Below are 13,704 nucleotides of genomic sequence, written 5' to 3' on the forward strand. Positions count from 1 at the left end.
TCGGCAGCTCAAACTCAGGTCAAGATTGGTTCTACACACAAGCGCAAAAGATCGAGATCTTTCTCTCAATCAGACCTTTCCTCGGGTGAGATTTCCAGGTCCTCTAATTCATCATCAAGTGATAGTTCGGAGGATGAAATGGTTTTTCCCTCCCATGACCTGCGCAAGTTCACCAAAGAGGTGACTCGTATGCTCCTAGAAGATGATGTAGGAAGAGTTAAAGGTTTTCCTGTACTTCCTAAGGTGGATGACCTTATTGCCAGGGAATGGAAGCACCCTGGAAGGCGAGCTTTTATTTCAAAGCAATTTAAGCAGCTGTTCAGGCTTCAAGGGGAATATTCCTGGGAGGATCCCCCCAAAGTGGACGTACAAGTGGCACAACTCTCCAAAAAGACTACTCTCCCTATTGGTGAGGTGTCTGGGTTCAAAGACCCTATGGACAGGAGGGCAGAGACTTCATGCAGGCGTATTTTCCAGGCGGCAGGAGCCCAATGTAAAGTGGCGGTGTCCGGTGCAGCAGTGGCTAGGGCCCAGCACATTTGGCTTCAAGTGTTGCAAGATCGTCTTGCGGATGATTCTGATTCTGAGATTAATAGGCTGTTTAAGAACTTAAAGCTTTCTAACAGTTTTTTTGTGGATTCGGCTCAGGAATCCCTTAAGCTATCAGCCAAGAACATGGCTTTGTCTTCGGTATCTCGCAGAGCCCTGTGGTTACGGTCCTGGACGGCTGATTCCGCTTCTAAATCTGCGCTCTGTGACTTACCTTTAGAGAGTAAGAAGTTGTTTGGTGCTCCTTTGGAAGATCTTATTAAGCAGATTTCGGATACGAAAAGAGCCTTACCTCAGGATAGAAGACCAAGGTGGAACCGCAGATATCCATATAGGAACCCGAGGCCCTTTTTCCAATCCACTAGAGCAGACCACCCAAAATCCGTGGATTCGTCGGATTGTTTCGGAGGGTTACAGGATAGAGTTTTTTCCTCCCCCGGTCCACCAGTTCCTGATTTTGTCTTACCCCTTGGTAAAAAAGAATTTGACGCTTTTTTCAGAAAGCATGAAGCTTTTGGGAAAGGGAGTTATAGAAAAGGTTCCTGTTCACCAAAAATTCAAAGGAGTCTATTCCCGGTTGTTTCTAGTGCCGAAGCCGGATGGCTCCCTGCGTCCGGTTCTGGACCTAAAGTCTGTAAACCGCTGTATCCCCTACCAGCATTTTCGGATGGAGAGTATCACCTCAGTCACACAGGTGCTAAAGGAGGGAGATTTTATGGTCACCTTAGACCTGAAAGACGCATATCTTCATGTCCCGATAGCCGAGGCGTCCAGGAAGTTTCTGAGGTTTGCCTTGCGGGTCAATCAGAGGGTGCATCATTTTCAATTCAAGGCCCTTCCATTCGGTCTGGCATCAGCCCCAAGGGTTTTCACAAAGATCCTTTGTCCTTTGACAGCTCACCTCAGAGAACAGAATATTTCGATCATTCCTTACCTGGACGATTGGCTTATCATGGCGTCCTCCCTGGAGAAGCTTTTATTAGACCTTTCCACAACTATGAAGTTCCTGGAACAACACGGCTGGTTAATAAACAAGCAAAAATCTTGCCTCATTCCTGCTTCCAGGACTCTTTTCTTAGGGTTTTTGGTGGACTCCATGTCCCTTTGCGTTTATCTCCCGCGTTCCAAGCGGCTCAAGATAAAACAAGAGATCTCAACACTGCAAAGAGGTCCAACTTGCTCTGTCAGGAAGGCTATGAGCGTCCTGGGTCTGCTAACCGCTGCCATCCCGGCGGTACCTTGGTCAAGGTGTCAGCTTCGTCCCTTGCAGTGGCAGATTCTCTCAAACTGGTCCAAGCAAGAAGAAGATCTAGACACTTCCTTCGCAATAAGTGCCCAGGTCCTCTCCCAATTGAATTGGTGGAAACAGTCGTCCCATCTCGGCAGAGGGCTTTCTTTCCGACCCAGAAATTGGATAATTATCACCACAGATGCCTCCGGCCGAGGATGGGGAGCCCATTTGGGTTCCCTTTTTCGAAGGGGAGATTGGGCTCCAGTAGATGCTGTCCGCTCATCAAATTTCCAAGAGCTAAAGGCAGTTCTTCAGGCTCTCCTGGCCTTCAGGCCCTTCATAGAGGGTCAGGCGGTAAAAATCCAATCAGACAACGCAACGGCCGTCGCATATCTCAACAAACAAGGTGGAACGCGGACACGGAGTCTTCAGATCCTGTGTGCAGTAATTATGGAGTGGTCCCAACTTCATTTGACGGATATTTCAGCAACCCATATCAGAGGCCGCTACAATTTAATCGTGGACGATTTAAGCAGGGCAAAATGGTCACAGACAGAATGGTCCTTGACCCCACAAACCTTCTCCACTTTGGTGGCACGCTTCGGTCTCCCGGATGTGGATTTGATGGCGACTCGAAAAAACCACAAGGTCCCGGTGTTCGCGTCCCTCAACAGATGGGATTTGCCTCATTTTCTGGACGGTCTTTCCATGGTTTGGAATTTCCGGTTGGCCTACATCTTCCCGCCAGTGGCTTTGATTCCTCGCGTCCTTCTAAAAGTTCGCTACGACAAGGCCAGGGTCTTGGCCATCCTTCCGTACTGGCCCAACAGGTGTTGGTTTGTCCTCCTCAAGCAGTTGACCATCACCTATTGGGAGCTGCCAATTTCACCACAGCTTCTGGAGAACGTCAACCTTCGCCCGGAACTTCTTCAGGTGTTCCGTCTGACAGCCTGGCTGTTGCAAGGCTGATATTGAGTAACCAAGGTTTGGACGACGACATCTCAGACTTTTTGTTGACATCGGTCAGAAGTTCAACGTCCAGGATTTATTTCCGGGTGTGGACCAAATTCCTCCTGTGGTGCTCCACCAGGCACCTTACGATTTTTCCTCCGTCCATCAACTCCGTCATTCGTTTTTTACAGGAGGGTCTGTCTTTGGGCCTTAGTGTCTCGACCCTTAAAGGGCAAATCTCGTCCCTTAGTCATTTTTTTCTTTCTGATCTGGCCTCTCACATTCTTTAAGGCCGCCACTATTCGACGTCCTCCTAGGAGGTCTTTGTTTCCATCATGGGATCTTTCCGTTGTGCTTCGGGCTTTATGTTCACTGCCCTTAGAACCTCTGGAGGAAGTATCCATGAAGCTTCTCTCGCTGAAAACGGTTTTTCTTGTGGCTATTACCTCGGCTAGGAGAGTTGGGGAGATCCAGGCTCTGTCTTCCTCTCCGGAGTTCACAGTTTTTCATGATGATATAGTTGTTCTACATGTTAAACCTTCGTTTCTCCCTAAAGTAATTTCCAGGACCAGTATTAGTCAGCCCTTGGTTCTTCCTACTTTTTTTCCGTGTCCTTCCTCTCCTGAGGAATTGGTTTGGCACACGTTAGACGTCAAAAGGGCTTTGGAGATTAATATTGCTCGGACCTCCTCCATCCGTTCCTCAGACCATCTTTTTGTCAATTTTTTTGGGCGGTCTGCCGGTAGAGCGGCCTCCAAATCTTCTATTTCCAGATGGCTGGTGGACGCCATCCGTATGGCCTACCACTCCTCTGGTCTCACTCTACAATGGCCCATTAGGGCCCATTCCACAAGGGCCATGGCGGCCTCCTGGGCAGAAAAGGCTGCAGCTTCGCCTGAGGACATTTGTAAGGCTGCTACCTGGTCCTCATTCTCCACCTTCATTCACCATTATCGGCTAGACATCTTCTCCTCCTCTGCGGCGGATTTTGGGCGTAAGGTGCTCCAGGCGGTGGTCTCCTGATATGTGCCCCCCCAGTTCTGGGATCTTGCTACATCCCACTCGTACTGCCTCTGTATGCCAGGAAAAACGGAAATTTTGTACTCACCGTAAATTCCTTTTTCCTTAATACAGTGGCAGTACTGGTTTCCCTCCCTTCTTATGATAGAATAAATTATTTTTTTGGCAAGCAATTTTGTGTCTGTCTTGTTACTTACTGGCTTCCTCCGGTCGGCCCCGGCTTTATGGGTAAGGAGGAGGGGCTCCGGGGCATTTAATTGTTTTTATTTCTTTAGATTCAGCTTGTCCCTATGGAAAGGACTTTACCCACTCGTACTGCCACTGTATTAAGGAAAAAGGAATTTACGGTGAGTAAAAAATTTCCGTTTTTCTTACCATTCTAAAACACGGAACTTCTTATAACTCAAGCTGGGGTATGCACTCAGTTTTTGCCAATCTAGAAGACTTCGGTGTGTTTTACAATCCACAGAAGCTCAATATGTGATGGGCTTTGCCTGTGCATTCATGTTCTTCTTGTTCGGCATCAAGAATGCCTAGTTGAGCTGGGAATTTAAAACTTAAGTTGTTAAACAGAAGCGTTGAGTGTACGCGTAGATCTTAAATGACACAACGGACACTGAGATTTATATAGAAATAATAATTAAATAATGCATTATTGCATGTTTTTTTTTTATGATGCGTCCTTACGTTAACCTTCTCGGAACCTGCACGTCTGCCAAGCGTTTTAATAATGATGTTGTTCTACTTTAGGGACTGGGACGACCCTCGCCTCTTCACGTTAACTGCTCTGAGACGGAGAGGATTTCCACCTGAAGCCATAAACAACTTCTGTGCGAGGGTAAGAACTTCCCTCAGGTGTCTGACTTCTTATAACGAGTCTGACCAACGCCGTGTAACGCTGTAGGCTGAAAGCTTTCCGAAATCAACGTTACGATAGTTTTGTAAAGTGTGGCGAATTGTTTTGCATCTCTGAAACCCCTCCGCGGTTGGTCCGTGTAGCTGCAGAGACAAGCGGTGCTAGAAAGGGTCAGCGAGTTTCCAGAGTGCCGGGACTCTTAAGTAACCGCGATCAGTAAGCTCACACATTCCCCGATACTCGCGTTATGAGGACTTTGCTCACACAAATGGCTTTTACTAATGCCCGTCTATCTGCTCGTAGGTTGGGGTGACGGTCGCCCAGACTACAATGGAGCCACACTTGCTGGAGGCGTGTGTCAGAGAGGTACTAAATGAAAAAGCCCCCCGAATCATGGCTGTCTTGGAACCTCTGAAGGTCACCATAACCAATTTCCCCGCAGAAAAGGTGAGTTTCCCCATAAGGTACAGAGTTGGTTTTAATGTCGTGCCCCCCGTGTCTGGTTAAAAAAGAAAGTAAAGCCATGTGTGGACTTTGGTGGTCGTTAAACCCAGACTTTCTATGTATCCCAACAGGCAATTGACGTCTCTGTACCAAATTTCCCAGCAGATGAATCGAAAGGATTCCACACGGTTCCGTTCTCTTCCACTCTGTATATCGAGCAAACCGACTTCAGAGAGGTGAGCGTTTTAGATGCCGATGATCAGCCTAATTAGACATGCAGCGCCCCCCCACGTTCTGTTTATTTTAAATGAAGACACGTGAACAATAACTGTATCCGTAGGTGATGGAGAAAGGATACAAGCGTCTCACCCCGGATCAGCCTGTCGGTCTTCGCCATGCTGGGTATGTCATCTCCGTGCAGAACATCGTGAAGGTAAGACTGCAGACTGTCCTACTTAATAGCATCTGCTAACCGACACGGAGGAGCGTTTCTAGGTCATTACTGAGAGCTGAAACTAGAATACAAAGTCCTTAGTATCTGGTGTGGCGCAAGTTTTTATAGTTTTTATTATTAACCTGTTAAAACGCTCATGGTGTTCCAAGCCGTCATTAAAAATGTTGCCCAAAAACCTATCGTGAGGTCATGGAACGTCTTGAAGAAAGCGGCGGTGTGATCAGCAGCGGCAGACTGGATCGCTGTGAACGACGCAGGGGATCGCCGTTCATGCCCCCCCATGTTGGAAGTCTTCCATTATGAATGGAGCATCGCCTTCTCTGCTCTTGGTGCTAGACGTATATTAGTGTCTAATCCAGCTACCCCCTACTGTCCATTTAATGCTGTGGTTGAATATGTTGCATGCTTGCTCTTGGGCCTCTGTCACGCATGTCTGCACTTTTCTTTGCCGTAGGACCAAAGCGGTAACGTTGTGGAGCTGGAAGTCACTTGCACGAAATCCGAAGCTGCAGAGAAGCCCAAAGCCTTTATACACTGGGTCTCCGACCCCCTGCGGTGCGAAGTGCGTCTGTACGATAGACTGTGAGTATCCGCCGCGCAACCGCAAACTATGACGTGGGGGAAAACTCCCTGTCCTGAGTGTCGCTCAGCTCTCGCAGACTCATCATGGCATTCGCAACACGCATGAGAACTACGTGACAGCATGGTATAGAGTCTGCAGAAATATACATCTCATGGCTACGCTGCTCCTGTTTGTTGCCCCCTATCAGCCCATCACACGACTCGTCTGCTTCCTTTCTTAAAACCACGGCTGAGTTTATAAAGACAGTAAAATCCTAATAAGTTCCTTTTTAATTTACTCCGGCATCTATTTTAATTATAGAACTGATTCACCAGAATTCGTTGTGCCGTTTTGCAGCTCCGCAGTATGAAAAGTATGACCTTTAAAATATTTCTCAGAAGCCTCCTACCCTGATAACACAAACGTGTCTCCTTCCAGATTCCTTCACAAAAGCCCAGAGGATCCTTCTGAAGTACCTGGAGGATTTTTAAGTGATTTGAACCCTGTAAGTTATTATATTCCCCTATGTTCTGAGAACTTTGGTGTTCTATAGAATTGGTAAACATGTCAGTAAGGCTAGATAATAATATATATATATATAAATATGTATATCTATATCTTTATATCTCAGATAAAGCCCTGTTGGGGTGGTGTATATAATATATATATATATATATATATATATATATATCTCAGATGAAGGTCTTCTTGTCTGGTGAATAAACCAAATACCCTGATAAAACTCTATGCCTTGACAAGGGCCAATCTTGGTTAGTTTCTTCTGCATGAGTCGGCCCCGTATAACGCAAAGTTCATGCCTCTCTGTAAAGGGACTCCAGAACCCACGTTTTTAATTCTCATTTTGTTTTCCCGTAGAATTCCATGACGACGATCCCGAATGCCTTTGTGGATCAATCTGTGAAGAACGCGGCCGTCTTTGATAAATTCCAGTTTGAGAGAATCGGCTATTTCTCTGTAGATCCAGACAGCGCTCAGGACAAGGTCAGTGTGTTCTCTGCTTCACGGATCGCGTTTCTACACTTCTTCCGCTTTCTGGCCCCGTAGGTTTGCGGCTCAACGGCCTTCAGAAGCTGAGATTTCAGATCTGTTCTTGGTCGCCGTTAGTTTAATGCGGACAAAGTGTCTTGGGCTGTAGATTCTAATCTCATGCTAATCCTTTCATGGTAAATCATTTAAGATTTTCCGTGGTAATGAAAGGTCAGACTTTTATATCAAACTGGGAAAGTGTGCAGCAGGATTCCAATTCCTTAAAGCCGCAGACTCGTCTGTTACTCGCTGATCCCAACTAACTTTTGCAGATGGGGTTGAGCTGGATGTATGGTTTCAGTCTGGTTCTCTTGATCTCAGAATAGCGCATGGCATGATGGCACGAGTCTTAAATGAAGGTGATATCTTTTATTGGGCCAGCGTAGAAAAAGGCGTGAAGCTCCATTAGCTTTCCAACCTCATAGGTCTCTTTTTCAGATAGTGGTCTCTGAGGTCCCGAATGTTAATCCTCCTTCGCCAGTCCCTACAGTGAAGTTGTTTTTATTAGGGCCTTTTGGATAGTCCTGGTTCTTGCTGTTTACTTAAACCTGGCCTGTTTTTTGTTTTACAGATTGTATTCAACAGGACCGTGACGTTGAAGGAAGACCCGGGGAAGGTGTGAAGAATGCCAGAGCCACCTTCCTGTCTGCCCCGTCACCTCAGGGGGCAGCTAAGACTTGTTGCCCTTGAGTGCCAGAGAGAGATACGCACACCCCTCTGGCACTAAAAGCATTAAATCAGAAGTACGCAAAAGACGCTTCATGGAAACCCAAAATCAGCCGCTTGCCTTAAACCCCAAAAAAGGGCTTGTTTGAGAACGTCATTTTTCTCTTGCGTTCAATGGAAAATAATAAACGATGCATTTATTTAATCCGATTGCTTTCGCTCACTCCTTGGATAAAATGTGGCAAGAGGCCATGAAGACGTCATTTAACCAGCGACGTAAACACATCAGTATTATGTCTGATCCCCTCCAGGGGATTGTTATATTAAAAAGCACTTTCTTAATTCATTGTGGTGGAGAAGTTCGTGTATATATCCCAAATGAGCCCCTAATAATCTGAAACCTCATTGGAAGCAGACAGGGGCTGACGGTTGTTTAATTTGCGATAAAATACTGGCTTTTTATTGCGTGTATACAGGCGCCGAGTCCTGACCATTAAACCGCTTTTGAGAAGTTCCGTAAAATCAGCCGTCGCTGTAGCCCTGTCTCGGGAAGTAAGCGGAATTAACAACCGTTCCCCAGCCGTTGGCCTTTTCTGCGCCTGATTAACCACTAGGTAACCGGGGTTGTTGTTGTATTACATAGAGTATGATGCGTTTTCACATTCTAAACAATTGGCTCTCGAAGCCGTAAATAGATTGATGTAACTCGCCTTCTCCCAGTTACGCACTCACGATACCTTTAGGTCACCGATGTTACGTCGGACCATGGAGGTGATGTCCGGATCTCCACCGGAAGAAGTCGACTCAAAGTTTGAAACGTAAAGTGTTTCTTGGGATTTCAGCAGCCGTTCCCGTGTTACTTTGTCCACTTTTCATCCTTTGTTTTTTTTTTTTATGCCGGGCCTTTCCGGTTGTCGATCAGTTACTTCTTATCGTTAGATGAGATGCTGCTATCTGATAAATAGCCTACTTTGACTGCTTTCCCTTACCCCTGAAGTAATTACAAAATCATTTAAAAGGGTTAATCATGGCAAAAAAAAGGGCTCAAACACCAGTTCCCACATCACCGAACACGAACGGCCTTTGGGCTTCACATATATATATATATGATATATATAATTTTCATAGAAGGTGCTTTGGCTTTTTTGGGATCTCGCTTTGTGACACTTTAACCCCAATTCAAGCTAGGAGTCTGCCTACAAACCACGGGGGCAACGCGTGAACCTGCCACGGGAAGACCGGAAGCTCTCATGCGCTTCACTTAATGTAGAATCGTTCTCAGCCGTATCAACAGCAGCATAATTATTTTACAGGACATCAAATATATAAACTGAGAAATGTATCGATTCAGCATCATTTTTTATGAACCATAAATAATATTTCGTTTTTGAAACAAAGTAACAGAAGGATAAGTGTAGTTGGACCGGTCTATTCACCGTGTCTTGAGTTACAACATGATGGCATTTAATAAACTATAACTGACCGATCCCGCCAGTGGTTACGATCCCGTCGAGTCCGGCGTCGTCGAGTCATGTTCTCCTGTTCGTGTTGAGAGTTCGAGCAGCTTCTGGACGGTTTAGCTCTTCCTGAAATGCCTCGTAAACTCTAGGAAGGATCTTTTCTTCAGCTTGAGTTCCAATAAGACGAGGTGCCGTTCTTTCAATCACATCCTGAAATGAGTTGGAAGTCGGAAAACATACGGCTCCTGAATCTAAGACAAGACCAACGACTGACGGGGGCCGATTTGCTGGCAGGTTCTGTTTTTTTTTTATATTTATTGAACAGAAACGGTCCCGATGATGTATTTACACATACATAGAATTGTACACCACCTTGACAACAGGCACATGTAAAAAAAATGTTTTAATTTATAAAAAAAGAGAAATATGTTAATCTAATATTAAAATTCATGTTATCTCGTATATTTATCTTCACAAATCTCTTTGGCAGCGAACGTGTAAAGCAAAGTATTAAAAAAAAATAAAAAATACAGGACTGATGGCACGTATGTTTAAAGGTCTAATAAAGTGAATGTTTTGATCCTATAGCTCAGGCCTTCGGCACTGGAAGAGTTAAGTGCTCAGTCTGCAGTAACCATTTCCTGCCCATGCTCTGATCAGCCTGGGTGCTGGGAGGTCACTGGGAAATCCTGGCTCTGTAGCTTTAAAGTGCAGCACATTTTTCCCCATTGTATACAAACACAGCAAGTGATCTCTGACTTACCAGCTACTCAAGTCTGTGTTTAAGGTGGAACGGGAGGAGTTCTGTGCCAGCCTCGCACAATCACACAGCTCTAGGGTGAGAGGACTCCTTATGTGACACACACCTTCATCAACGTGGCGATCATCCTGACCCACTTTATATTTAAGGTGGACAGCCCCTGCCAGCAGCGTTGGGTGCAGCCACATGCTCGGGGCCACCTTAAGAAGAAGTGTTGCTGTGTCTAGTGGGAGGTAGTAAAGCAGCACATGGATGTGTTAAAGCTGCCCTGTCCCTGCTGTCTCTGGGTGCCAGGGGAGTGCAGATTGCTAGGCAGGGGGGGGTATTTCACTGTGTGCCAGTCTTTGGGGCAAAGCCAGGGGTGGCACAATTCAGAATCAGGCCCACAGTCCCAATGGCCACGTCCCTTCTTCTATTTTACAGATTGCACTAGATTTGAAGGGGTTAAAGGCAGTCACATGCTTTGCAGTGGTAGAGGAAACAGAAATAGGAGGGAGAGAGAGGAGAGCGATATACTGATTAAATTGTGGCCAGAGGGGTGATCTGTCACACGCCGTATTGTAAGATAAATAAAATATGCATTGAGTTTGTTGCAGCTTTATCCTGGAGTGCACTAGAACCCTTTAAACTCAAATGAACCTCACGCGTTTAGTTACCTTCGCCAGCCTCCACCATCATTCTGTGCTGGAAGGCTGGTCGCCGACGCATTTCACAACGCAAGGCCCACAGCTCTGGACTGGCCGCCAGGTGGGGCTCTGGGCTGGACGCCGGCCCCCGTAAGCAGATGTATGACATTAGCTTGGGGCCACAGTGGAGTAATTTACAAAAACACAGGATTTATACCCGCCTCGCATTATAACCAAAGAGCTCATCAAAACCATAGCTCCAATGGTTTTTTTTTAGCGATAGCTTTAAGTTGTTATGGCAACAGGTTCAAATTGGATGTACTAAAGCGGTCCTTTACTTGCAACGGCATCCGTAATAGTAAAATCAGGGACAAAATGAATTAACATTAACCTATAGATCTGCGTCAAATGATTTTATGCCCCAAAGATTCTGTTTTATTAGAAAAGCCATATCTGTGGCATTTAATAGATTGTAAGCTCCCAAGAACAGGGCCCTCTTCATCGGTACGTCTTCCATGGGTTACATGTTATTGATGATTATGTACGTTGTCAGTTTTAATGTTCTTTGCCTTGTCTGCAGCGCTACAGACTATGTTGGCGCTCTATAAGAGCACAACGATAGTTATAATAGCATAGAAGTAAAGGTTTTCAGGGAGCTGTTTGCCTATACATAGGCTAGGGAAATGTATAGGCAAAATGTTGTGTACATTACAAACTGCAGCTCCCCTAAACATCAGAGACCCCCAAACGTGACCAGAATGTATGATTTAAGCTTTAGGACACAAAATATGATCATAAAGGAAATGCTATAGAGGCCCGAGCGGCCCCCTCCTTCCAGTAGAAGCCCAGCTCACTGCTGTGTGTCCCCTTTAAGTGGACCCAGGGGCCGCCCCAAGCCTCGCGGGATTTGGCAGACGGGTTCTCGCGAGTCTGGGCAACGGGGCCGCGATTGGCTGACGGTGTCTGAATGTAAGATGGCGCCCAGGGAGCTGTGAGGCGAAAATAATCTATCCAGGAAAAAAAGGAAGAATCGTTAATAAAGAGAAAACAGGAAGTCTCCAAGGAAGCCGAAGCCGGACACGGAGTTAGATCGGTAGGATCCGGCTTTCGTGGTTTGAGGTGGCGGAGGAAACGGCAAGGCCGAACCGGGGAGAGCTTGCCTGCGGGCGACGAGCGGGCGGAGCAGCGGCATTAGCGCCAGCACGGGGTGAGTGATGCAGGCGAGGCCGCAGCCCTTGGAACAGGACACAGAAACCGGGGGCTCCCCAGTAGTTTATGGAGAGAGCGAGATTACCCTTAAAAATCAGTCCCGTGCGCGCTCCGGCCCTCTCCCTCCTGACAGGGACGGGGAGCGTGCGCGCGCCCCCGCCCCACTCCGCTTTATTGAAAAAGCGGGAAAGCGCGATATTTACCTGTCCGCGACACGTCACTTGCAGCGCGCCCCCGATGTTTCTTTCTTGGGGGGGGGTTGACTCCTGGCCCTGTGGTTTGGTGGGAGGCGTCTCTTCCACCATATGCGGGTTGCGCTGTCACCAGGGTGAGGCGCGTTCACGGGCAGTTTTATTTTTTTTTTTTACATATATTTGTACAAAGATGTATTAAGAAACGGGTTTCCCCTTTCTCAGAGGCCACGAGTTCACGTGATTGGGGTAGGGGGGCGCGCCGCCGCGTGTAGTGCTGTTTCCCGGGAGCGCGCTCCCGCAGTAGTGGGAAGGGCCCTGAGGTAAATGAGAGAAAGAAATGGTTTAGCGGGAGCGCGCACCAGACAGAGATAAGAGCTGACAGATCCGTGACATGTCAGTGACAGCTCCGCGTTGCTCATTGTGTGTCTAATATATATATATATATATATATATATATATATATCTCTTTATACATGAGTTGTATTTTATGTATTAAGACTTAATATTTTGTGTGTCTGTACATTCTGTCTGTGTGTGTACACCTTATTAATGTAATATTATTACATTTATATACACCTGTATAATTTGCTCCAGGCAGTGAACTTCCCACTGCATTAGTAACACACTCAGTATACAGGTTACATTAAAATACACACTATGAATACATTAAATGCGCCAGATTAATGTGTAATTCCTTCTAGTTTGTAAGCTCCTTCAGCAGGCCCCTCTAGCTTTTCATAAAATGTTCATGTTGTACCCTGTTTATGTCCTCTTTACCTGTCTTACAGCGCTGTGGGATATGATGGCGCTCTATAAATCAATTAATATTTGTGTTGGATTCCATGGCTAATGTATTGTGTATTGGAACATGTGCCAAAAGCATCACCTGAAGCAGGAGGTGGCGTGCAGCTTGTTGGCATGCTCTTCACATGCAGTTATTGCGGGATCTGGCCCCGTACCTGGTGTATCCCGCGTGCTCAGGCTGCTCTCGGTCCCTCCTCCTTTCCTGCTGTTTTGTGCACGAGCCTCCATTGTAGTAACGGCCCTGCGCTCCAGACTCGCTCCTGAGAGCTCAGACGCCTCTGAGGCAAGGGATTCCCTGACAAGGAGGGAGCCCCGGGTTCAGCAGGAGGCTACGGGCTGTCCCTAACATACGGTTAACCCGTTCATAAACCAGCAGATGTCATTCAGTACAGATACATTGTCTTAACGTTCACATTAAATCGGTTTTGTTTTTTATCTGTGACACTACATAACCTCGTCTGACCTGTGAACACACTGGCATTAAGCTACATCTCATTCTTGAAACACATAATTGCTTAACAAAATTATAGCTACATTATATTATACAACCAAAATGTAGGGAATTATGTTAACTATAAGTTAACATAGTTCCCTTCATCTTGGTTGACAATTTTTAGCTGTAGAATCTGCTGATTTTTATAATTTTTTTCTCTCTTGCCTTGGAAAATTAAGATATTTATAACCACGCTAGTACCAAATAATAGCGTCCTGATTCTATGCATAGTTTTAGAGAGACATGTTGTGTATATATAGAGTTCTATGTGTAATTTCCTCTGCGTTTCGCTGTCATTCGTTAAGAAATCTGATAATTTGTTAATTGAGGATCTCAGTCATGAAATCCCATCTTCCTCTTCTGTACAGATTTTACGCT

General features: G+C 46.1%; 1 protein-coding gene across 3 annotated transcripts in view; it reads left to right on the forward strand.

The window, feature by feature from the left end:
• The window catches only part of LOC149272809 (glutamine--tRNA ligase-like), a 28,109-nt gene extending 20,373 nt beyond the window's left edge, over positions 1-7,736 (forward strand). For all 3 annotated transcript variants that reach the window (XM_089506703.1, XM_089506704.1, XM_089506702.1), the window contains 8 exons: positions 4,502-4,589; positions 4,911-5,054; positions 5,183-5,287; positions 5,392-5,484; positions 5,960-6,087; positions 6,506-6,572; positions 6,944-7,069; positions 7,686-7,736. In XM_089506703.1, coding sequence (XP_089362829.1) covers positions 4,502-4,589; positions 4,911-5,054; positions 5,183-5,287; positions 5,392-5,484; positions 5,960-6,087; positions 6,506-6,572; positions 6,944-7,069; positions 7,686-7,736 — 802 coding nt within the window. The remainder of the gene's footprint in view (positions 1-4,501; positions 4,590-4,910; positions 5,055-5,182; positions 5,288-5,391; positions 5,485-5,959; positions 6,088-6,505; positions 6,573-6,943; positions 7,070-7,685) is intronic.
• Positions 7,737-13,704: the final 5,968 nt, after the last annotated feature.

This window comes from Sceloporus occidentalis, unplaced genomic scaffold (assembly GCF_023333645.1).
Source record: "Sceloporus occidentalis isolate IW3139 unplaced genomic scaffold, rSceOcc1.0.p SCAF_416, whole genome shotgun sequence".
Taxonomy (NCBI): domain Eukaryota; kingdom Metazoa; phylum Chordata; class Lepidosauria; order Squamata; family Phrynosomatidae; genus Sceloporus; species Sceloporus occidentalis.